Genomic DNA, 26339 nt, shown 5'->3' with positions numbered 1-26339 from the left:
TGTGCAGTGTGCACGTTTAATATTTTTTGACAGCTGCTTAAACCAAATGATTTTTCCCAGGGTTGAACTGCAGTTGTGGAGGCAGCTGTGAGAGCCCCTCAAAAGACATAGCTGCTTTAAAGGATTGTCAACAGGTGTTGCATGAGTGCCCTTGCATGCTTTGAAGCATCTTTCTGAACCCTTTAAATAGCAAGTACTGCACACCTTAATATGCATGTTTATGTTATAGCGGGGAAAGTAAATATAGATAGGAATTTACTTTACTTTGGAAGTGTATGTCCACTTATTCAGAAGTAGGCTGCACTATTCGGGGGAGGGGGAAGTTTCTGCCCTGTCAGTTAAATCCACGTATAGGAAGCACTTGCAATTTATAGACTTAATCCTAGATGAAATTGAGTGTGTGACCTCAGGTAACATATCCCTATTCCTTATTGTATGTGATCACTTTGTATGGGTAAAAATTGTCCACTTTTTGCACTTCCTGGAGGCAACTGGTTACCATCTGTCGGACTGAAAGTAGCAAATTAAATCTGCTGACAGAAGGTAAAAGTAATAAATTAAATCTGCTGACAGAATTGCTTGTCGGTGAAAGAGGAGGAGATGAAGCATCCCTTCTCCTATGTATCTTGAGAATTGTTCCTGGAGCCTGTTGTAACACAGAAAGGGCAGGGGATTGAGAGCTCTAGCCAGTTCCTATATATTGGATTTCTCTAACAATCTTTTCCATCAGGATGGTTTGTCAAATTATTTAATAATGATTTTTAATGAGTCCATCAACAAATCACTAGTATCCCCAGTAACACATACTTTATCTTGAAAGGCTTGAAGTTATTAACTCTACGTAAGGGGTGTCAAACTCGTGTCGTCATGGTGTCGTCACATGACATATCGGGACTTTCTTCCCCTTTGCTAAACTGGGAGGGGGCGGGGCCATCATGTGACAGATCTGGCCCGCGGGCCGTGAGTTTGAGTTGTTTTAAAAAAACACAAGTTAAAATATATGACGTGTCAAAATAGTTAGGCATGGCTTTTAAAGAACCTTCAGACACACAGATTTTGCTCATAAATTAAGGCTGTTGTCCTTCCTGGAGAAAAAAAATTCATAATGTCAGATTAACTACTAAGCAATTTATCTGCATGTATGTATATCCAACTCCCAAGAAGTCAGTGTCATTAAGAAAACACTGAGTAATATTAGAGTGTATTTGCACCATCCTACTGCCTAGAATGTATCCCAGAGAAGTTGAAGGTATTTTCAGTGATTTCTTTTGTTCAAGGAAGTATCCTTAAATATGTATTTAAATAATTTTTGTCATAATAAAACCAGTCTCTTTTCCTACAAAATACAGCACCAGTATTAGGTAACTGTGCTTATGTTGGAATAGCAATGATGCTTTAAATAAAAAGGCCAATTTGGCATTCCTTTATAGAAAGGATGCTGCTACTTATGTCTTCATCTCAGCCTCAGCAAAACTAGCTAATAGCTTATGCGATCAGAATCCCAAAAGGAGGAGGACAGCTGGTCCTGATGATTCTCCCCAGACAGATTAATCCCCATGAGACGTAGCTCAAAGGGGCTCTTGTGTTAAGAAGAAATAATACAGTAACAGCTATTTAAGTGAGGGCACAAGCAAACCAACTCCAGCAACATTCATCTCTATTCACTTCTACCTTTAATGAACTCTAGACTGTAGTAGAAATAATTGACAATACTATTTTATAAAAGTATAATTAGCATTTTGTTTGGCAGCAAGGCATTTTGGCAGAAAACACTAGAACCAATAAACGATGACCAACAATGAGTCAGAAAAGTATTGTGCTACTGCATTCAAGATACTACTTTCTTAGTTCCAAAAGTATTGGATCATTTAACTGTTATTTATTTAATTTAGAAGGATAAGAATGTAAACTCTTTGGTGATGATAAATCTGATGATATTACCTAGTTTGGCAATGAAATGTTTGTAAGAAAACAATCAAGCTCAGAGAGCACCAAGGACCCCACAGTTTAACCCTGATCTACAAATATTATCTTCTAACAATAATGGTGTAAATGCTACTTTACCAATCATTCCATTGGTCGCTGGCTGCTTCTTCAGCTACTAGGACATCATACTCTTCAGCCGCATATTTTTCCCAATCAGACATGTCTTGATTTTCATTTTCAGTGCCCTAAAATATTATCACAAGGCATTTAACACTAAATTGATAAAACACTGAGACTGACTTTATAGGCAAAATCCTTTTCGGCACCAATTGTCCTTACCCTCAGCACAGAAAACTGATCCTTCTGCTCATGGTCTAAATATTTCTCAATATTAAAGAAAGTATCAAAGAAAACGTTTGCCATCCTACATCTCTTTAAATCATGAAGTGTTATTTTTCCTGGAAACAGAAAAAATATGAAATGTTTTAGATTGTGGTGCATATCCCATGTGAAATTTAAGATTTAAATGCTTGTTTTTTAATTAATACTTGAGCAGGTACAATTAATGACAGATTAGGATTGCCTAAAATTGTAAGTCCCTCAGTTAGGATGACTTTAACGGGTCTGGTTTAAGAATTTCATCAGCTGTAAATCAAAACAATAATTTTATAACTTCTTACCAAGAGTAGCCATATTTATTCTCAAGATAAAAGTGAAAATCTTAACACAATCAGCAAGTTTTTGGCTGATTGTGATTCATGCACAACTCAATTTTCAGACTGAATGAAAGTTAAAACAGAAAGTTAGATGAACAGATGGCTTTTTTACCTGCCAAATGCAATAAACAAAACTTGGCTTTACAAGAACATTTAAAGCCAAACACTGAATGGTTGTATTAACCTGGTTAACAAAGATACTACAAAGATCCATCACCTTCATTCTCTGGCTTCACAAGATCCAGCATCTGGCAAAGGCAGTCTTCAAATGGCAGAGGTTCAATGGCCATATTATCCAGTTTTTGACACTGTTCTTCATAAAAGTATTGTAGTTCATACATGGACAGTACGCCATCACCATCAAGATCCATACACCGAAACCAATATTCAATGCTGAAATAAATCATTAAACAATTTAGCAATCTATTTTATGTTCATTTATATGTTGTGTTCTGAGGAGCAACACAAAACCCATTTGTGAATGATTAATTCAAGACATCTATATCGCCAGGCTTTTAGACTAGCAACACCAAAATATAAAATCCTTAGAAATTTCTTATACGGGTCCATTTTTCCTGGATGCCCTTTTGTTCCACGTTTTGGTTATTTTGGGCACTATGCTCTACCTCTGTGCTTATATATGAACTTTTTCTCTGAATATACAAGAAGCATTTCTCCTACCTCGCCCTCCTAGATGCCTGTAAAATGAAATAAAACTCAAAAGAATGCTTGATTCCACAGATCTGATATGCTCCCTCTTGCTCTTTTTCTTCAATGGCTGGGTAATTAGTATTTTTGTGCAAGGCTAGTTCCTGACTAGTCCTTCCAGTTGTCTTGGCATGGTTTGTAGGAAGTGGTTTGCCACTGTCTTATTTCCTAGGATTGAGAAAGAGCAACTGGCTCAAGATCACTCAGGTGGTAGAACTAGAACTCGCGGTCTCCTCGGTTTCTAGCCTGATGATGCCATGGCAATTTGGATCAGGACTGTCATCACTAAGTAATGCAGTCATAAAGTGGGATGTCACATCACTGCACTGCTTAGCAATGTCAATCAAGGCAGTCCTGATTGCTGTTGTAAAAATTAAGGGGGAGTCCCTTGTAGGAAATGTGAGGCTAAGGGAGAGGCCCAATGCAGGCCAGGTACAGGGAGGCCAGAGATGGATGGTATGGCGCTGTGAGCACAGACTAGAGGGACTTACTGGAGTGACTTTTAACCTTCCCTGCTGGCTTCACCATTGATTGTAGGAGACCAACAGCAGGCATGATATTGCCCTCTGAAAAAAAAATCGGGGCCGGCCAAAAGAGACCCCGTGCTGCACGCCAAGAAATCGCACACACAACACCAACGCTACACACCCTTCCTTTCCAGCCGGTCAGGTGTGGATCAGCTCCGGAGCTGGGCAGCCGCTTCCCTGGTGGCGGGGCGGAGGCCGCCGCCTGGGGAGCGCCCGCTGCTTTCCCTCACCAGGGCCGGGCGGTGGCGTGTTGCACGGAGAGACGGCTGGTCTGTGGCTGCCCAGCTCCCTTTTCCTGCCGCTCAGCGGCCTCCGCTCGCACCGCCCGGGCTCCGCTCAGGTGTCCGGCTGTGGCTGTCAGGAGTTGCTACCACCGGCGCGGCTCCGCACGGCTCCAGTCCCGCGTTACCTCGGGAAGGGAAAGGCAAAACCGGGAGCCGCTGCGCCTGAGCCTCCGGTGCCGCTGCTGCCGTTGCAAAGCGCCGCCGCGGCTCTTCCTTTTTGCCTTTCCCTTCCCGAGGCAACATGGGACTGGAGCCGCGCCGGCAGTAGCAACTCCTGACTCAGGGGGCCTTCGAGGGGAAGGGAAGGAGGAGAAGGGGGGAAGGGGAGGGCGATTCCCAAAAAATCGGAATTCGATTTTAATCGGAAGAATATCATGTTTGCAACAGAGAAGATTGCAAATGATGATCATTTGACTGTGAGAGTGATACAATGGCTGGAACCTCAAGGGCAACTTGTTCGGCACTGTTGCAACTTTGAATGGTTACTGAACAAGTAGTCAGTAAGAGAGGACCACCTGTACCAAACTGGCTTTCTATAAACTAAGTTTCAGTTATAATGAATATATTGTGATAGTATCTTGATGACTTAGCTTTGACAACATCATAACATAATCTCATGAACAGCATTTTTTTCTTACCTAGTGGCAGTCCTTTTGTCTTCTTCTGATATCAAAAACCACACAAAATCCGCATAACTGATTTTTCCTTCTCTCTGTGCCTTCTTGCCCCTTTGAAATTAATATTTTAAAAAAAGGGGGGGGGGAGATAATATGTGGTTATATATACGGCACCTAAATTTTAGAGTTTCAAATAGCTTCTGCACTTTTCAAACTTACTAGAATACAGAGTTCTCTCTGCGTGTGTGTATGTATATGTGTGTGTGTGTGTATGTATCTTAAAAATAATTTGTATCCTGCATTTCTTTCAAGGACAAAAATATATACTGTATAGTGTTTTTTCTAATTTTATCTGCACAACTACCCTTTGTGTATCATCATGAGCCATTTTTGGCCACATATTTACAATTAAATGGGCCTCACTTTCCATATTCAGAAAGAGATTAAGACATTTTGATTTGGATTAAAAATACTGGCATTAATTTTACTAGTTTTATATTTGACTACAAGCTGCCTTGACTGTTCTATGGACAGAAAGACAGTATAAAATGGGCATAAATACATAATATTGTGTGAAGTAAGGTTTTTGTAAGGTTTTACATGTTCCTCTGATATTCTACTAGGAAAATATTTTTATTAAAATGTTCTAATTCTTATCACTGCAAAATATGGATAAAATGACATGAGAAGCTGTCTCCTTCTGTCAAAAATGCCATCATATTACACAACTGAAAAGCCAAAGCTTGGACTGAGATTTCAATGCTAATGATATCAGATTGCAAGCAGGAATTTGCATTGCTCACTTACAGCATATACACAACTCTACATAATTGGTGGCGAGGGGTAATTTAATCAGAGCACGTAGTAAACAACATTTCACTTCCACATATTTTACACATAAACAATGCTAAAAAAATAATTTAAAATATCTATTTTACACTAGTATAACTAGTGGTTTTGTAGTGGACTTCATAAAAAAATTTTGTTAGCTAACTTGAAAGCTAAATTTATTTATATATATTTATTTGCATTGTTTACACTAAAATGACTTTTTATTATTGAACACTTTGCCACATAATTTACATGCTAGGAAATATATACTGTATAGTTTTTAAATACATACCTTGTTACAGCTCCAGAGAAAATCCTCTCTATCATCCGATTAGATATAGCTGTAAAAAAGGGAAAGTAGTAACATTCAATTTGGTTATGTCTGAAGTTATTCATTTATATTTTTTAAATTGTGTGAATCCCTCCATTTTAAACAGCATCAGCAATTACTTAGGAAAAAAAATTATATTTCTCTTATTCAACAAGGATAGCGATAAGGATGTACTTTGCTGTGCCCATTAGCAAATCTGAATTTTAAAATACATCTTGCTTTTCTGCTACAGTACATGAAACTAACCATGCACTTACTTCCTGCTTCTACTGAATTTGTAATCAGGAAGTATTGCCTTACTCTTGGCATTAAGCACTGAAAAGATCACCTTGAAGAAAAATCAAGACAAAGCTTATTGCAATGCTCATCCCCCAAATAAGGCCCTTTTCAATACCCTCTCCTCTCCTCAAATCCCAATGGTATGCGGCCTTTATCCCCATTGTGGAAAGAAAGACAGTTATTTCATATACTGTATACATATAACATGTAGGTGTTACGTGCATATATATAGCATGTTGGCTCAGCTGGTCCTTCCCCATTTGAAGGATTCTTGGCTAGGATTTGAAGGATTTTGTGTACAATCCAAATGGCAAATTCTATTAATATTTGCAAATTGCAAACACTAACATAGGCGGAGTTTACAACAGAAGAATGCAAACCTAACGATGTGAAAGAAACTGCACTTTTCCCCAGTCACTGGTACACTGGCCATTCCTGCTAAATAAGATATTTCAGCCTCTAGTGTTAGCTAGTCTGAAGGTTTAACTGCATAGACATCATAATAACAAAAAACAGAAAAAGCCTTTTTGTTTATAGCTCCTCAATGGTTTTCTGGGCAAGTGTTTAAACTAACCAAGATTTCAGCATTAATACTAGACAAATGGCTACCATACTACAGATAACTTTTTGAGAAGCAGAATTTGAAAGGACAAAGCTTAATCTTTGGACCTTCTTAAGAAGAAAAATACCAGCATTCATTTTAATTCATTTTTAAACATTGTTGCTCTTAAAGAGACACATAATATACTACTGGTTTGCCCTATCAGTGTTGGTGGGAGTGGTCTTGGTGGCTCCGTCATTAGGTTGCTGTTTACTGTTACCTTGTTTGTCTGTGTTACCGTAGTAGTTCCTTGATTGGATTATTATTTATTTCTTGATTGTTGGTCTATTGTTAATTTTGGTATTAATCTCTCCTCATCTGGGTATTGACTGCTGGTGAGTAAATGTTTAGGTCTTTTTTTGTTTCCTTTTTGGCTTTTTGATTGTCTTTTTTTGAATCATATGTAGATATGGTTTATCTCTATGTGCCTGTTAATGACTGATTTATCAGAGTGCCCAGACTTCTAGGAATTCTCTAGTATTTTTAAACTTGGCTTGGGATGCTCACACTTTCCCAGCTGAAACTACAGTTAAGTCTCTCTACTTGTTGTGAAATTAAGGAGTTTTCATAATTAATTGATCTTAGTTCCCTTAGTGTAATAATGTGCAACAGTACTGAATAAATTTTAGATTTTAATTTCTACTTTCTACATTTTAGAATATTGCCATCTTCCTGAAAAGTAGAAAATAAACTACCAAACTGACAGTAATTCTCAACACTAAGAACATCAGAAATGTAATTGTGTTCTGACATCTCAGCTATTTGTCTTTATATATTTTGAGAAATGTTTATTCGTTCTGAATTTTAATTTTTAAAATTTTTAAAATTGCTTTATAGTTTTAGAATTGTAAGCAACCCAGGGTCATCTGGTTGAGTTGGAAGGCTGCAGAAATTGAATAAATAAATAAAATATGCATATCATCCATCAATTTTATTTTGAACTAAATTAATATCATATCATACCATGGTCGTTATGTCGAGCTAAATCCTTTTGGTCGATGTAAAGATCGTGGTCTGTATCTAGCTCCCAAAATTTACAATAAATTACATAAAAATGTTCATAAGAGAAGTATTCTGTCAGCTGGTTAATATCTACTTCGTCTTCTAACAATGCCACATTCTATTGAGAGAGAGAAACATTGAGAAAATTAAGGCATTAAACTCATTGATTGGGATAGATTATATACAGGTTGAAGATATTTCCAATATCTTCACCTCATTGTGAATTTACTCCAGATCCCAATAATTTAATACCAGGCAATTTATAATAACTAGTTTACATACATATCAACAACTGATGCATAGTCAATCAAAATAATATTGTCACTCAACATATGACCGAGGATGGTATAGACAAGTAAAAGCGACTAATAACAAGAAGCAAAAGAATCAAATATAATAGTGCACACCGTGGTCAGAGCAACTCAAACAACAGAAACCATAAATCAAGATGGACTCATAAAACCTCAAGACAGGTCTTCAAAGTCTTTCAGGAGGTCGGCAGCATCAGAACCATCATGGGGAACACTGTTCAGTGGAGCAGGTGACAAATAGTGGCAAATAAGCCACATCTCTTGGATCCAAACAGATGGCATTGCTTAAGGGACAGGACCCAAAGCATGTGAAACCTATCAGATGGACAGAGGAAACTAGACAAATAACCAGGCCCTCTCCTATAAAGGGTCTTATGATTGATGACCAGCTATCTGAATTAACTTGGAAGGTTACTGGCAACCTGTGCAGTGTTATACTGTCATACAGAGGTTGCCCATAACAACCCGTGATGTACCCTCACCACCTACAGTTTCAGAGTGATCTTCAAAGACAGCTTTATGTAGTGCACACTGCAGTAATTCAGAGTCATGAGTGACCATGAGTGGGGCCTTCTGATTTAATAATGGGACAGTTGGTAATGCAAGGTAGATCTGTACAAAGGTCCTTCAAATCACAACAGCACCTGTCCTTTAAACACAAGCTGTCAATCTAGGAGGACCCTCATATTGTGCACTAAGTTTGTGTGGACAGTGTGACACTACCTAGAAATAAGGATGGTCAATTACTGCTATTTATTATTTTGGTTTTACTTGTTTAAAGCCTACGCTGCCCAGAGTTGCAATTGTTAGATGGGTATCCATATAAATCAGTGGAATGAATGAATAAATGCATCCCCAGATCCAGGCAGCTCCCAAATCCACAGCCATTAATCTTGCTAGAATTGGCCTGGTTTTTGTTTTTTTTTTGCGTGCAGATTCCACAGCTTCCCAGAGACAAAACTACAGTGGCATAATTTGGCTGTCCAAGAGTTGTGATATATACTTATAGGTGACCTCACCAAGTGTCTTCATATAGATGTTTAGACCGAAGTAGGGAGAAATCAGGCCTAAGGCCCTCTGTATAGTAAAATCAAGGGCTACTTTTTACTCCACCAATGGGCCCCAGAGGAAAGTACCATGCAACAATGAGGCCCCTACTTCAAATCCCCTGAACCATTGCAGAAAGATAATCAACAGCACTAAAGGTCATGGATCAATCAAGACAGAGTAGGATAGATAGACCTTTTCTGTTCTATCCTAAGACATTCACAAGTGCAATCAATGCCTTCTTGGTTCTGTGCCAAGACATGAAATTGATTGTATACCACTCTGATAATCTTGACTGGAAAGGATCCAACTACTTTTATTTCCTCCAAAACCATATAAAGCTGCAGCTTGACTACTTTCTCAACAATATTCCCCAGGCAGGAAATGCTGGACCTGGTCAGAAATCCTATGACATTGTTGGGATCAGTAATATTTTCCCGAGGAACGTGCAGACCAGCCCCCCCTTAAGTGAAGGGAGAATCAAGCCTTCACTAAAGAATGAATTGATCTCTGCTTGTACCCAGTCACACATCACTTCCTAGGATGCCTTAACCAACCAGCATCAAAACTTGAGATAAATTTTATACTGATTAAAATATGTAGAGAAACTTTTTAAGTTATTGTTACTGAATTTGCAAAAGTATGGCAGAAGGTAATGTTGGTTTCCATTAAGCCAAGTTAAGATCAAGTAAAGCCATCCGAAATGTAAAATTTCCTAAGTTCATTTCTGAACAGAAATAAACTATAAAGAATTTTTATGGTCCACCTGAACAGTTAATCAGTAAAATTTATTTTATTACAAAACTGCATGCCATACCTGTAAAAAGTTGCTTTTTCTGAGTTCATTACAAGTGATTCTTCCTGACCACGACCTGTTTACTGTATAAAATATCCTTTGTATTACCTACAAGAAAATATAGGGTGTGACTATTATATCTATCATAGACAGTACTATCCAAGTGCTTAAATATTACACTAATTTGCCGGTTTATTCATACATATTTTTGGGTACATATATTTAGAATTTATCAATTAGGAGGACTAAATCAATTCAGAGTATTAATATTTGTATTTTTTTCCAGATTATATCCTTTCCATCTAGAATCAAATAAAACATAATTACTGACTCCTTTATAAATTATTCCAAACTATTTAAAACAGCAGCATCTATCAAACTATGGCCATACTTGAAAATGTAAGACTAAACGTCTGATGAACTTTTAAGGGAACTGGGCTTGTTTGGCTTAATAAAGAGAAAGATTAGGGGTGACATGATGCCTGTCTAATGGTAACTGGGGCTGTCACAGGGAGGTGACAGTTGACTTATTCTCCAAAGCAACTGAGGGCAGGGCAAGAAGCAATGGGTGGAAGCTTCTTAAAAAAGAGATCCAATCTGGAACTAAGAACAAATTTCCTAACTATAAGAATAATTAATTAATGGAATAGCTTTTCTCCTCAACAGATCAATAGCTATCGCATCTAGATGGTCCACATGAAAAATATTTTCTATACAGAAGACACTTACCGTTGTAATGTACCGAGAATGAAATTCTGATGCTTCTTTTAAGAAGACTAGACTAGGGTGACTATTGACCACATCCTAAGTATGAAGGATGAAAGAGGCATCAGTTCAGAATTTCATGAAATACTACTTAATGAAACAATTTAATTCTGCCAAATCATCATGCCATATAGGGGGTACAGTTATAACATCATCAGCAAAATATTCAAATTGTTTCAAGATAATATAACTATTAAGTTTTATTTTTAAATAAAAATATTAAAATGCATGAAAAATTCCTTTAGAAAAAGAATTCAGTATCAAGAGATAAAAAATGCAAAGAAATGAATCAGGAACATATTAGGATTGGAAGATCTAATGGGAAGAGAAAGGCAAATCTACAATTTAGCTTAGGAATCAAAAGGCACAGAGAAGACTCAGAAAGCAGTTTAGAGCAGGGGTCCTCAAACCCTGGTCCATGGCCTGGGCCCGTTTGGAACTGGGTCGCAGAAATGGTGGATGAAAGCGCTCCTGTATGAAGCTGCATTTGTGAAAGCAGGGCGCATGCACAAAACTCTCCCCCTCCCGCCTCCACCTGTCTGCTGAGCCAGAAAGATTACAGAACAGAATTCTCTTGTTTTCATATTTCTCTAGTAACCTAATGAGTTTCTATCCATCAGCTAGCATGTCAAGGACTTGGTAGATTAAATTTAGCCATTTCTGACTTCTTACGTAATAATGAAACATCACTGAATCAACTAATGGTTCTGGGAAAATGGGTGATTAGGTGTGTATTTCTGTGGTAATAATGAAAACAAAAATGAATTTACTTGTAAAAACGGAATGAAGTCTTCTTGTACCAGATAATTATATCCAGGACTCTTTAGAAGGTGAACAAACTTGGCTGCAGCATCATGACAGGTCTGTAATATTCTGCAAAGCATAATTTGTCTAATTTATGCAGATATAGAAAATTTATACATCTTATTTTTTCAATCTTAAGATATATTCACGAGTATGAATAACATTTGTGTTGGGCCACATGGAACATCAATTCCTTTGAAATAAATCAGGTATGTGGCCCTTTTTAAACAAACACTATGAAAAGTTTGGAAGAAGAAAGATGACTAGATGGATGTCTCTTTTCAAATTGGCCTTACAAAGTTATTGCAGACTAATGGCTTCCCTTTTCCAACTTCTGTTTTCATATATAATGATCAACCATGCGTAACATAACAGCACTGAGATGAAAAAAGAAAAATCTCATATGTATTTCCACTATGGCAAAAGGTATTGCCTTGTTCATTATCTGAATTTATATACAATTATCTGACTGTGCTATATTAAATTGTCAGTGTGCATTATATATAAAATGTGCAGTCTTGATCCTGCACCACCAAGAATACAGGCATGGGCTCTTTGAAAGTAAAAGTCCATTGAAGAGAGGAAAAAAACCCTAAAAGGGTAAGTCAAATTATCTTGTCACTTCACATTTCAAAGATAATTCACCTTATGTTTCTATTCATTCTCTCTTAAAATTGCCCTCACCCCACTTCAAAATTAAGCAAGTTTAAAGAAGAACAAATGTTCAGCCTAGGGGCCAGCAGAATCCTCAACCTCAAATTCTTTCAACTGTCCTGTACTGTCATCATAGAGTTTAGGAACATGACACACTTAAAGTTAAGTAAGTTAAATTCAGCAATGTCTCTCCCTTCCCAACTTCCATCATCTATCATTCATTTTGCCTTTTTAAAAAAATATTTCAAAACAATTTAAAGAATCAATTCTAATAGAACTTAGTCAGATCCAAAATGGGTCTTCTTAGGAAGGGGACGGATGAAAATGTTAAAAACTATTTCTCAACTGTCTTTTTCATTAAAATAATAACCAGATTTTCCTTAAAACAAATCTCCAAGTAATATTTAAAACAAGTTAAGTAACCTTACAGGAAATGCATACTTACTTTCGCCACATAGCAACAAACTTATGAACCGATACAAATCCTGTGCGTTCTCCTCCAGCACAATAAAATAATGGACCTTTCCAGTAAAGGGGGCAATCACAGGCCTAGAATTAAGAGGTATCATTAAAAAGTAACAACTGACATTTATTCCTGCAGACCTTAAGGGCCTATTAAGTATGGCAAGAGTTTTGTAAATGCTGGGAAATGGAATGATGATTCTAATTTCTCCTTATTTTAATATTTACATCATATTTCTCCAGGCAAACCAGCATGCTCAGAAAATATTGAATGATTTAAAAAATTGTCTTGTCCAGAGAACCAATGAGAAGTGCACCATGCACTGAACAAAAGTGCACAAATAGGTATTACACCATGCACAATACAAATGTCAGGCTCTTTTCCTTCCCAAAGCTCTGCAGATGATACATTATAAAGACTAATAGTTTGGATTCTAATTTGGTCTTATTTGTTTTACAGTGGCCTAGTGGTTAAGGAAACAGGCTAGAAAACTGAAGATCACGAGTTCTAATTCTGCCTTAGGCATGAAAGCTGGATGAGTGACTTTGGGACAATCACTCCTAGATCAATTCATCTCACAGAATTGTTTTTATTGTTGTGGGGAAAATAGGAAGAGGAAGGTGTTTTGGATGTTTGTCACCATGAATTATTTGTAAAAATAATAAAGGCAGGATACAAATAAACAGATAAATAATTCAGAATCATTTTTCATGTTGCTATATTTCACATCCCTGCAAGAAGTACAGAAAAATGTCAAAACTTCTACATTTTTGCATAGTTGAGATTTAAAATAATGAAATCAAAAAGATTTCAAAGTCAGTTTTTTGGTGCCCACTGAAGAGCATTAATTCTAAGTATCTGCTCTATGCAAAGAGAGCTGCTCCCTTCTAAAATGTATTTGTTTGATAATACATGGGGAGGGGAGAAGGAGTGCCATGTATGAACTACCTCCCCCAAAAGAAAAAGGGCTCATTTTTTGAGTAATATTAATATAAAAGCATTGGTTTATTATGTTATATTATATCCCTTTTGATTTGATTTGGTTGAGTTCAATAGTCTATCTTATTCCTACCAGAAAAAGCAAAATGAAATAAAATTAAGTTGGCTATGCTGCAATGTACTAAATGTGTTAAGTAACTGTTAAATAAAACCACATAGGTCTGAATTAGACAACATTTCAATGCAAATAAGGTTCTTAATTGTCCCTTTGTGTCTTGTAGGCAAAAAAAAAGAAAACATCTCACTACTTACCTTTGCAACTTTGCCCATATCTTCTAATGTAGCTCGCTCATTGGGAAACTGGGAGAAAGTCCTGTCTATCTTTGCAATAATAGCATCAATATTGACTTTTTCTTTTGGATGACCTTGAGGAAAATAAAATGTTGGAATGGTTTGGCTCAGAGATGGTGTTAAAGATTCCTCTTTCTTTGACTGAACCTGGAGTAAAAGGAAAGTGACACTTTAAAAAGAGGATTTTCAGCAATTGCACAATATTATTATTTTTAAATCCTCCAAATATACAAAAACTAAACACAAATGGAGATTAAATTGGTCTCAATGGGATTTCTCAGTAGAGAGATGGATTGGATTGGGCTGTAATATTCAAACATTATACTTGCATTAAGCTCAAATCTGAGGAAAAAATGGAAAATGAAGGTGTTTTTTCCTAATACAAAAGCTTTATTTTGCCCTGCAACTTGGCTTAGTTTTAGAAACACATTTCTAACAAATATTTGCATTTTTAAAAAAGGTTATCTATTACTGGAAACAGCATTACCCATCAAGTCGCAAGCAAATAATAAATAGCTTAGCTAGAAGTGACTACACTCTAATTTCCACTTCGATATATCCCTATCTTCCCTGAGAGCATACACTTTCCACTCCAAAGTCAGATGGGGAAAACAAGGGGTGGGAAAAGACATTTGCCTTCTTGGAGATGTATGTGGGGCTGCTTTAAAATTAATCTCCATTTAAAGAGAGAGAGAAAAAAATCCTTCTCACAATAGCTGTGATATTCCACTACTCAGAATTTAAAAGTAGAAGTGACATTACTGGAAAATAAATTAATAAAATTGTGAAGGGAGACTGCCCTTACAGTCGTACTATCTTCTGGAAATATTACTCTACACAGTTGATGATAAAAGATGTAATATCTCGAAACGGTAACCTCTGATCGGTTCCCTGATACAAAATGAAAAGATTACCAGGGAACAAATCAAAATGCAGTATGTATAATTTCTAGGGGATAAAACTCACCAGTACTATTCATCAATGAAAATTTAATTAGGTTATGAAAAAATGTTAAGAGGAAAAGATGTTTAATGTTCCTAGAGGTGGAAAAGTGTCTGTGAGGAATTAAAGGATGAACTTTCCCATTTGGTCCAGAAGTGTAGGCAAGCTTCACAAAAGGCCCCATCTCCATGAGAAGCAAAAAGGGTATGGCTAGGCCTTTTTCAAATAACCGTTCAGGGGCCACCTACTCATCAAAAGTCTTCTACCCTTTGGACTTTTCAGAATGCACTTAAAACCTTTTAATTTCAATGGGGTTTCCTCATTCCCAAATGAGGAATTGTGGGCAATGGTCTATCTCAGTGATGCGGCATGCAGAGCCATCTCTCAGGGCACGCCAGCTATCGCCCGTTGTTCTTTCGGGTTCTGATGCTGGTCTTAGCGCGCATGGGAGCGCCGGAAACTGGAAAAGCAGCTCCCCGGTGCGCATGTGTGTGCCAGGAAGCTGGGCTTCCAGTGAGTGCCAGCTAGCTGGTATTCGCATGTGCATGCATGCCAGAAACTGGAAGACCAGGTGGCCTTACATGCATGCGCGCAGGAGAGCTGCTCTTCCGGTTTCCAATGCTCCCCTGCATGTGTGCTCCTGTTTCGGCACTTGGTGCAGAAAAGATTCGCCAGGAAGCTGCTCTTCCGGTTTGCCAACAGTGGTCTATCTGGTCTGATGGCTTTGTTGTTTAATGTGTTTGGTTGTGTAGTTACGGTTAACCTCATTTTATTCACTGACCAGAACATGTAGACTGGAACAGTATCTGTAAATTACACACACATACAAAGCCACAGTAACTAAAAATGTATTAGGTGAAATATTAAAAGCAATGTACTATTTGATAACGATTTTACTCAGTAAATAACATTTCTGAGACTTTCAAAGTAATTATTATATTGAGCAATCCCATTTTTTATTTAGCAATCTATCCTTTGGAAAAAAAGGTGCAAAACACTCAGTGTTTAAAGACAAGATTTTGATATTATATTATGGGCTTTAAATATAGGCTTTGCATATAAACGATATAAAATTATTAGAAAGCTTCTACATTCCTGTGCATGGATGAATGATAAAATGCTACTTATTTTGAGAGACCATTACAATTTTATAACTATTTCTATGGAAATGATACTTCTAAGATAACAGATAATTTTCCATTTTTCCATTATACAGTATTTTATAACTGTATCACTTTTTGCATTAGCCGCATAAAAGATTTTGATGTATAGTTGTATAGTTTGTATAGTTCATTATTTTCTCTTACTATAGAAATAATTACTTGTAAAAATGCTGAGATTTACTGAAGGAAAGTTTATTGGTTAAAATATTTCTGAGTTCAAAATACTGATTTATGGCAATGATTTATGGCAATAATTGTAGTAATACAATTTTTAAACAAATGAATGTTATGCGTAGATTGCCAAACTATTGAGCACTATCACCTTCTAAAACTATTGGAATCATGGTGGAATGTCATACATGAATATTTTTCTGGAATAATTAAATTTGATCTGCTATATGTATAGGTATTATTTTTCTGTACTATTTCTATTTTTAGAAACAAAAATGGAACACACATTTATAGGCAATATGACTGATATGAGAATGATCACATGATGAAAAGTTCAACATTCCTTTTAATGTGTAATTCATGGTTTTGGTTTTTGTGTCACCTGCTGCTTAATTCAGTTTCTGATCCCTTGTTATCTCTGCTAACAATGACAGAAACTGCAGAGTTAACATGTGTTTAGTACTAGCTTATAAACTTTTTAGGCATACAATTCTGTTCTCATAATGAAAAACTGACTTGTTTGTATTTTGATAGAAAGCATAAAGTGATTAAATATTATGAAGCTGATTCAATGTGAATAGACCTACCTGCTAATAAAACACGTTTTTAAAAAAATACACCATCTGGTTTTACAAAACAGGACTAGACAATCATGACCTTCATTAAAATTTAAGCCATTATTCAGCCCAAATTACCAAATAAAATGTCTTGGGTTGCTCTCAATTATTAATGGTTGCTTTAATGCTTTCATGGTTAATAAAGAAAGAGCTGTTCTGACTTTCAATCTCTTCTTCTGAAATGATATTAAGGAAAAAGGAGGAAAGAATGTTGAACCCATGAAGTCTGTGGTTTGACAAATACTCATGATGACATGCTTGGAAGTACCAGGCAAACTTGACTAGTTCATACACAGCTATATGCAAAACTGATGCATTTTTTTTTACTCTTTGGGCAAAGATTTAATATATAATTTAATCACAATTTGAATCTGTCTTCAGCACTAAGAAGAACATGGACTTTTTGAGAGCTCAGAATAAAGATTTTACATGATGGATTAATGATACTGTTGAAAATGCTAATTCTATCTGGCATCATATTGTAAGTAGAGAGTATGTATGACAGAAAAGCCGAATTCCATTTTCAGGTGATAAAATGGTCATCTTACAACATTCACCTTTTTTTTCACTGTTAGCTTTTCATTTTTCAAAAGCATTAGTCAGTCAGTTTTTTTGTTTGGTGGAATTACAAGGGCATTTCCTTGTGTTTTATTTTTTGCTCCATACTCAATAATATTCTAATAATGGCTATAAATACTCACACATATGTGGAACACAACAGTCAAGGATTCATTATTGATCTAATAATAACTTTTTTTAAAAAAAGTTTCTAGTTGACATGTCAGCAAAGATAGGCTGAAGGGAGTAAGAGCAATATTTTGAGGGTGAAGTATACATCATTAGTATCTACTAATCAAAAAGCATAACTCTTCATAGCTTATTGCCCTAAACTGAAGAACAAATTTTAAAGAAGTTGAAGGTTTCAATTATCTTGCCTCTGTGCCTTCTGCAAAGAAATAAAAAGTAAAGTTTACAGAAAACCTCTTGTGACAACTTAAAGTGAAATTAAAATGTCAACAACACAACATACAATTTAAGCCTACAGGCCTTAATTACTTTCTGTGGAAACCAATTTAAAGACAACTGAGCAATATATTAAGTCTTTGAATTAAGAAATGTTAATTATATTAATACACACACACACACACACACACACAACAGTACTTTTTCCTTTCACATTAGATTTTTGATAGTTAAAAAATATCAACTGTTTGGCTCACCCTGATTTCAACGGATACGCTGCATTTAAGTATACACTTCTTTAAATTTCAAAATAAATGGCATTGCTAACAATTCATTGCTCAAGGTACATTTAAATTATGAGCAAAATGAGACAGAAACTTTTAATGTTTATTTCCTTATTTATCAAACTTGAATGTAATGCTTTGAAGCATCAAAGCACAAATAGAATGCCCTAATGCCTCATTATATCACATTATCTTGAACTCTGTGCCTGAAAAGAAACGTACCTCTTAATTTTGTTTTGAAATAGAATTACAAAAAGAAAATAGGGAGAACTATTCCAATTACATACTGAATTACATTAAATTTATTCAGTGAATAGAACTGAATATCAATACTCAGTAATACTAGAGCAATACACTGAGTTTCTATTCTCTCATGTATTTAGATAAATAAAACAGTGCTTATAATTGCATATCTGCAATTATACTGAAAAGCATTTTGACTTTAAAAGGAATATATTTCTATACTTTTTGGTATAAAAAATGGTATGCTTACTTTGCAGTTTATTGGAAGAGAAGTACCAGTTTACAATGTCTATAATACAAAGCAGCTATGACTAAAGAAAGCCTAGACTCTGTATTTGTGTCTTATTATTGTTATTATCCATTATGAGGTAACAGAGATCTAACTTGGTCCTCCAGATGTTTCAAACAATTCCAGGAGCTGCAGCTAGTAGCATGGTCAATGTTTAGGAATAATGGTCATCCAAAATATCAGGAAGCACTATTGTTTATACTTAACTCAGTTGCAAACTGTCCTTTATATATAAATGCTGTATAAAAAAAAACAATTCAAAGTTATGTTTGTATGTCAATATAATCTACTGACTGTTGAAGTTTTGTACTTCATTAGAAAAGAAATCCTTACTGGAGGCTAGAATAGGATGCATGAAAGCCTCATTCAGGAAAAGGAAGCTCAGAAGAGCCCTGGGGTAGGCACAAAACTCTGTGTACAGCTCCACGAATTCAGTCCAAAATTTAAAAACCAATAAACTGACTTACAATTTAAACTCTTGTTTCTTTCTATTTCACATGAGCCACACAATCCAAAAATCATGATCAGCCAAACTAAGTTCTGTATATATTAACGCTTACAAAACATATCAGACTATGTACACAGTTTGTCTCATTGTAAAACAGTTAAATATACTCTTTATAATATAATTACTAAAAGTGCTTTAAAAAAACCCACCACAATACTGAGCTTCAAGGAAAAGTGATAGTACTGAGCAGAGTTACTAGCATTCTCATCTTATTTCTTGAAAAACCTCTAAACAGATGATTTGCAAAGAAGATCAAGAACTACAAAAGGGCTTCTTTAGATATACTCAGAATAAAGGAAAAACAATCAGTACACTGGATATTTCAATGGAGATAGCAAAATGCTAAAAAATAATAAAAAGTCAACATATTCAACTCTTATTTTGGCTCAATTTTTTCTAACAAGAAGGAATGTCAACCGCAGACAATTGTGAAACGGACAATGAAGTAAAGTTCAAGTTTAGGAGTGGGAGAAAGATGATAATGGAATGTATACTACTTTAAATGTGTTTTAATCTCCATACTTAGCTGAACTACGTCTTAAAGTACTGAACGGACTACTTCATGGTCAGTTCAAAGTCAGTTGACATTTTACATCTTATCTCTAAGAATTCTAGTGAAATGCTAAGACAACTGAAGAAGACAATGTTGCCCTATCTTCCGAGAGGGACAAAGGAATGAATTGCGAATTATAATTCAGTTCGTATGATATCTGGGAAGATTCTAAAGTAGTCAAATGTAGTTGGGAGAGTTTTAGATGTAATATCTTGATTTCAGTAACAGTTTGGCAAAAGTATCCTACAACACTGAACATTCTGCTCAGGATTAGTTAACCAAGGGATGTTGATATCACAGGTAGATGCTATAAAGCTGGCTTAAAAATACTCCAGGAGTGTTCATCAGAAGTTCCTCATTAAATTGGAGGGAGGCATGCAGTGGGATGTTCCAAGATTCAGTCTGGAATCCCATATTTTAAAAACTATTTTTATTTGTAAATTGGATGAAAAGGTGGAAGGACTACTGATCAATTTGCAGTTGCCATAAAATTGGATGGAGCAGCTAATATCCTACTGAAGAAAATAGACATAAAATTCAAAGCAAAGATAAAAAAACAACACCTAGGAACAATTGAATGACATTAATTTAACAGAAACAGATGTAAAATTCTTCACTTAAAAAGCAAATTCCAATGTGCATGCATAGGATATGATATACCTGACTTAATAACAGTACTTACAGGAAATACATTCAAATTGCACTTGATTATGAGTCAGCAGTGTGATATAGTTACAAAAAAGGAAAAAGCAATTTTGGCTGCAACAATAAGAGTATAATTTCCAAATCACCAGAAACTATTTCCAATTTACATTTCTTCAGTCATACCCCATATAAATTATTATGTCCATACTTTTAAGATGTATTCACAGTGACTGGAACAGGTTCAGAGAAGGAAAAGAAGGTTTAGATCAGGGGTGTCAAGGCTCGGGGCCCAGATCTGGCCGGTGGGGTGCTTAGATCTGGCCTGCAGGACCACCCTGGAAACAGCAAAGGACTGGCCCACGGTGCCTCTGCCAGCAAAAGTGGAGCTCACAAGGGCCATGTGTGGCCCTCCCGAACTCTGTTTTTGCTGGCAGAAGGTTGCAGGAGGCCGTCCCAGCCAAAAACGAGACTTGGGAGCCCCTTTTTGCTGGCAGAGTGCTCGGCCATCACAGGCACCCCCAACATGAGTGACATCATGCTGGCCACACCCACCCTAGCCATGGTCACCCTGGCCCCCCAAGGTCAAACACAGCCCTGATGTGGCCCTCAATGAAATAGAATTTAACACCCCTGATTTAGACCCTATGAAAAGAATTTGAAGGTATTGGGCATGCTTGGCTATGAGAAGTCTGAGAATCTATACATTTGAACCTTTGAACTACCATATTTTTCAAACTATAAGACGCACTTTGGTTTAGAGGAGGAAAACAAGAAAAAAATAGTTTTTTGCCTCCGCACATCCTGTTTTTGCCCTCCCCAGCATCCAGAAGCACTCTGCAGGCCAAAAACGTGCCCATTTTTAGCTTGGAGAGTGCTTCTGGATGCTGGGGAGGGCAAAAACGGGACACACGGAGGGTTTGGGAGGCCAAAAATGGGCCCTTATTCGCTATATAAGACACACAGACATTTCCACCCACTTTTTTGGGGGGGGAAAGTGCGTCTTATAGTCTGAAAAATACTGTATATGAAAGCACATTACACATAAGATCAAATTTTGTTTTGCATAATTCCAGAGTACAGGACACAAAATATTCAGTTTAAATGGCAGGAAGGCAGATTCTGATTGAAAGAAAGAAAAAAACAAAACGAGGAGTCACCTTGAAGCAACATTGGTGGCACACAATTTAATAAACAAATAAATAAAATAAATAGGAGGAATATGACAGTGGATACAAATACCCAGACGAGTAATGGGCTCCCATTCACTGGATTTATTTAGATAGGGATACACAGCCATCTGTTAGGAATGCTTTAACTTGGATTCTTGTAGGATCATAGCTTAGAAGGGGACCTGGGAGGTTTCCCAGTCCAACTGCCTTATATCCTCAGTCCTTATATCATCCTAGACAAATGGTTGTCCAATCTTTTCCTGAAAACCAGTGATGGAGCACCCACAACTCTGTACTAATTGTTCTAAGCAATCATTTGGGCTCAATCACTAATGGCCCTTTAAAATCCACGAATTTGTTCTGAATATTTTATATTGTGTAATTAACCACATAAATAAACCCATTAACTTTGTAGTCTAGGCAAGCTGCCATCCAATTTTTGAGGCCAATGATGCATTTAATTCCAACTTGCAATATAGGATCAGTCACAATTAAGTTCGAAGTATCTTATTTGAAAGGCAGTTCTCATCAACAAAAGAATAAAATGTAACAGCAGGAATTGCATGATCCCATCCAACAGTTGAAGTCAATAGCTATATCAGGGGGCAGCAAAACATGGATCAGATGACAGATACTGGCAATGGTCTCTGAATTCTAGGGCCAAAGTCGATGTTGATTTGTGTATGAAAGTTCTAAAAATTCAATAGTCTACAAATTCCCTGGCTGCAGTCTGTTCAACATGACTGCTTCTCTCCTGAACTGCTTCTTATATTTTTATTTGATTAGGGGCTTTGAAGAAAAAGCCAGCAGTAAATAAAATACTCATTCTTAAATCAGATAAATTAAAATAGCCAGATTAAATTTTTCCATAATAGGATGCATAAATAGAAAATATTCAGCAATGCATTTGAAGACCAAGAATATTTTTATTAAGTCTTCATTGAGGGGCCAACATTGCTGACATGGCATCGAAGTATATTTGATATTCATGTGCAATGTCATTTACTGCATGATAGAATATGAAGAAGGAAAACCATAAAAATGTAAAATAAAGTAAAATGTGCATTTTAATATTTAAATACTTAAGAGATAGATCTTATAACAGAACAGTTCTCCAATCCAAAACAAGTTTCTGCATCTCTTACTCATTGCTACAAACACCATTAGCAAAATTTGAAAATTGGATACTTCTAGATTTCATGTTCAGAATTCATTTAGGACATAAAGATTCCAGTGGAGAGGAAGGCAAGCCACCAATGAGAAGAAATGGCAGCTGCAAAGACATATCCTCTTCACCTATTTCACATTACCATTTCAAGAACCTTAGGAGTTCTTTCTTAATCTATTTTGCTATATATATCTAGGGAGCCGCCTGCGTACATAAGATACACAATATTCATTTCTGAGTACTGGCATCAAAAGAACTTCAAGTGGTTAGAAGGAAAAGTTAATACTGACAAGTACTGTGTACTCTGCTAAAGAGGAAAGTTAAAAAAAATAATTCCAGAGGAAACAAACTTTCTGCTGTATTATTGCCATTGTACTAAATGGAATCACTAATAATTAAGTTCAACTTCTTATACTACTGTATGTGGATTTTAAAATGTTTCAGCTTTTCTTCTTTAAAAAGTTATTCACACTATTTCAAATGAACAGTCTCACAATGGTTGAAGCTTTTGTGCAAAGATATGATGACATCTGGAACAGAAGCAACAATTCTGAGAGAAGCTGATAGTTTGACTGCAAAAGAGGGCATAGCTTAAATCTTTTCCCCCAGGAAGAATTCACTGGATGCCTGACCTAATCTAGCCTTTTCCAACTGGTCTCCTGAGTGCCAGAACATGTTATTAAATTATTGTGGAAAGTGCATTTTGTAGAATATATTTAAATCAGTAGGTTTTATATATAAAGATAGTTGGACAGTTTTGCAATGACAAAACCAACAACAAAAATCCACAGAATAGTTTAACATTCCTTTTCTTTTGGAAAAAAAAAGGGGGGGATTGAAAACTTAAAACTCACATATTAAAACACTTCAGTTATGCCCTGTTTGCTTATAATTTTTCCCTCCCATTCATCTTGGGGAGAGGGAACTTTCTAGTCTTTGAGAAATTCAAAACTTTGTTCAGCCTTCAGCCCCGTATCCAAAAATTCTCAAGAAAAACAGAAAATGGGAGCCTATCGTTGTATTTTGAAGGGCCATCATGTATTACTTATCCTACCTCTATTGATATCATTCCTTCTTTCTGATTAACCTTGCACAATCCATATATTCACAGGCATATAGTGGAAAATCTAGACTCTCTGGAATCTACCAAACTATGCACGCTCTTTGCATTTCAAAGTCAACTTCTGAGCATCAGGGGATCAGGAAAAACTCTTGGAAAAAAACAGTATTTACAAGACCAGTATTTACTACACACTCCTGAATAAAAGTGTTGATGAACTGTAGAATTTGCAGATTTAATATTTTGCTACTGACAACAATCAGCAGAAGTCAATGCTTTAATTATATTTACAACTTTAAGAAAGAAAATTTAATCTTCTGTCCAGCTATGTCCTTGTTGAGATTCCCACATTGGTAAAGAGCAAGATGAAAGAAATTAAAGAACTGAACACTGAAGCCACTTAATAGTTCTCAGTATGTTCTATTTGGTCACAAATATTATTATCTGATCTTAAATATCAACACTTTTGAAGCATATGATTTCTGCTGTAAGAAAAAAATGTTCACTCACTTATAACATTCCTTTCAAATGTCCATTTTACAGTACAAATAACATCTTGTAATGCATTATTTATTTTCAAATATGTAATTACTCAATAAAATATGAAAAAAAGAAAAACCCTGCTCAGATCAGTAGCCTATATATTTTTACAATTCTTGGACATACGAAGTGTCAGAAGGCTAAAAAAAAAAAAAAGAGGGGAAAAACGAAAGCAGTTTTCTAAAAATGATTCTGATTCAGGCATATATATTTATTCATTTTTTTTATACCAAGCTGAACATTTTCCAGAATTTTCAGAGTTCAAATCATGAAGTAGTAAGGCACATGGATCTCATTTCCAGTCAAAGCAGGAATTTTACTCCCCTCCAAAACCCCAAACGCATACTCAAGCCAAATGCATAATAGAAAGCAAACCTGTACTTGCTGGAAAGCTTTGAGCCTCTTCTTGAATCTGGAAGGCAGAACAAAATCACATCCTCGAGCTAATAATGCCAATTCTTTTCGCAGATCAGGGTCTTGTCGTAAAGAAATCTCCTTTATCCTCATGCTTTCAGATTTCATATAATGCTTATGTGTGTACCAGTCCGGGCTCTTGAGTCCCAGTAAACAGCCGAGTCCTATTATCACACAGTGCCACTTAAAGTAGCAGCTGCGTTTTACTTCTGTGTTATTCTGAGAGCCAGTTCAGCGTAGCCTCCTCCATACATTAAAAGGGAACTTGCCAGGACTGCAAACACAGACAGGAAAGCAACTTAGTAGCCTATCCTTACTTCACACATACCAATGTTTTAATGGCATGGTGAGCTTCTCATAAAAGTGACATTCTTAACCATCAATAAAATAAACATCTGGTTTAGAAAAAACAATGAAAAACAGTCTCACAGTAATCCATTTAGGATTAGGTTTGGAGGCCCTTTGAAATTTGGAAAGGTCTTTTACATATTCTCACTGTATATCCTAAAAAACTGAAATACAGGAGAAATTTTTATTTATTTGTATACGCCTTTGTTATTTTTATAAATAACTAAAAGCTGCAAACATATCTAATGCGCATTCCTCCTCCTATTTTCCCCACAACAGAATAATAATTTTGCTTATGAAAGTAAGCTACACATATAAAGCAAAAAAATAAATAATCTAAATTCATTTTCAAGGATGGTTGATATTGACCAACTTTTGATTATGATCATTTGTAAAAAAGCAGAAGCATATTTTTGGTCTACCTACTTGTCCTTTCACAAACCCTATAGAATACAACTATAAACAGAGGCTTAATAAAATATTGTTTTTCTTACATACTTAAATTAAAAGGAAATATCCCTGAAAAGCTTACATTTAATATTGGAATATTGCACTGACTAGATTTTATCAATGCCTAAGTTCTCCCTCATCCAGTGTAGATCTACTTCATTTTATACAAGCAATAAAACTGAAATATTGTATGAATAAGGATCAGCCATGTCAATTGAACCAAATAATCTACATCATCCTCCCTATAAGACCGGTATAAAATTAAATATTAATATCTCATGACTAATAGCAACCTATTAAAAACGTCTAATTTTATAAGTTTGAGCTTCTTTAGTTTTTGGGGTTTGCAAGTATTTTCTCAAGGGAAAATTATTTCTATAAAACATACTCCTTTTTGAGACTTGTCAGTTAATAGAATTTGTTAATAGAATAAGTGTGGTTAGAAATAACTAACTGGAAAGTTAAGGCAGTTGACCATCCATTCTTAATTAACCATGAGATTCAAATCTATCAATGAAAATTTGGTGTATGCAAATTCTTATTTTTTTATAGCTTAATTTCCATTTGGGTTTTTGATTACCATATGAATCAGAATCCAAAGGGAAAACCAGAATAACATTGACGAGAAGCACACATTCCTCTTTCTCCAAATGGGTAACCAAAGACAGACTCTTTCCAATCAACTTTAAAATCCGACTGAAGAACTGATTTCATCAGACCCATATAACACTATGAATTTACTGTACTTTGTTTTAGTGACTTGCTCCATTTTGTTATTTATGTGAATTTTGTATATTAACTGAATAAAAGTATATTATTTGGTAATCTATGCATACAGTTTTATCTGTGATACAAGCAGT

At 35.8% G+C, this 26339-nt stretch overlaps 2 protein-coding genes across 3 annotated transcripts in view; both read right to left on the bottom strand.

Moving 5' to 3' along the window:
- PPP2R3B (protein phosphatase 2 regulatory subunit B''beta) overlaps window positions 1-26339 on the bottom strand; it is a 40196-nt gene that overhangs the window by 1751 nt on the left and 12106 nt on the right. The window contains exons 1-12 of one of the 2 annotated variants that reach the window (XM_026666868.2): window positions 24643-24904; window positions 13914-14099; window positions 12645-12748; window positions 11512-11614; window positions 10706-10780; window positions 9998-10084; window positions 7784-7940; window positions 5902-5950; window positions 4800-4889; window positions 2860-3035; window positions 2266-2384; window positions 2065-2171 (exon numbers count right to left, since the gene is read on the bottom strand). In XM_026666868.2, the coding sequence (XP_026522653.1) occupies window positions 2065-2171; window positions 2266-2384; window positions 2860-3035; window positions 4800-4889; window positions 5902-5950; window positions 7784-7940; window positions 9998-10084; window positions 10706-10780; window positions 11512-11614; window positions 12645-12748; window positions 13914-14099; window positions 24643-24789 (1400 nt within the window). In that variant the 5' untranslated portion in view covers window positions 24790-24904. Of the gene's footprint in view, window positions 1-2064; window positions 2172-2265; window positions 2385-2859; window positions 3036-4799; window positions 4890-5901; window positions 5951-7783; window positions 7941-9997; window positions 10085-10705; window positions 10781-11511; window positions 11615-12644; window positions 12749-13913; window positions 14100-24642; window positions 24905-26339 lie in introns of those variants that run through there. The other variant, XM_026666867.2, reaches the window with a different exon arrangement.
- Window positions 1-26339, bottom strand: part of TUBGCP5 (tubulin gamma complex component 5) — a 379326-nt gene that overhangs the window by 349910 nt on the left and 3077 nt on the right. The window lies entirely within an intron of this gene.

This window comes from Notechis scutatus, chromosome 5, assembly GCF_049901735.1.
Source record: "Notechis scutatus isolate UNSWTSFEM ecotype Mainland chromosome 5, rNotScu1.2, whole genome shotgun sequence".
NCBI classification, from domain to species: Eukaryota; Metazoa; Chordata; class Lepidosauria; order Squamata; family Elapidae; genus Notechis; species Notechis scutatus.
This window is presented reverse-complemented; position numbering and strand designations above follow the sequence as displayed.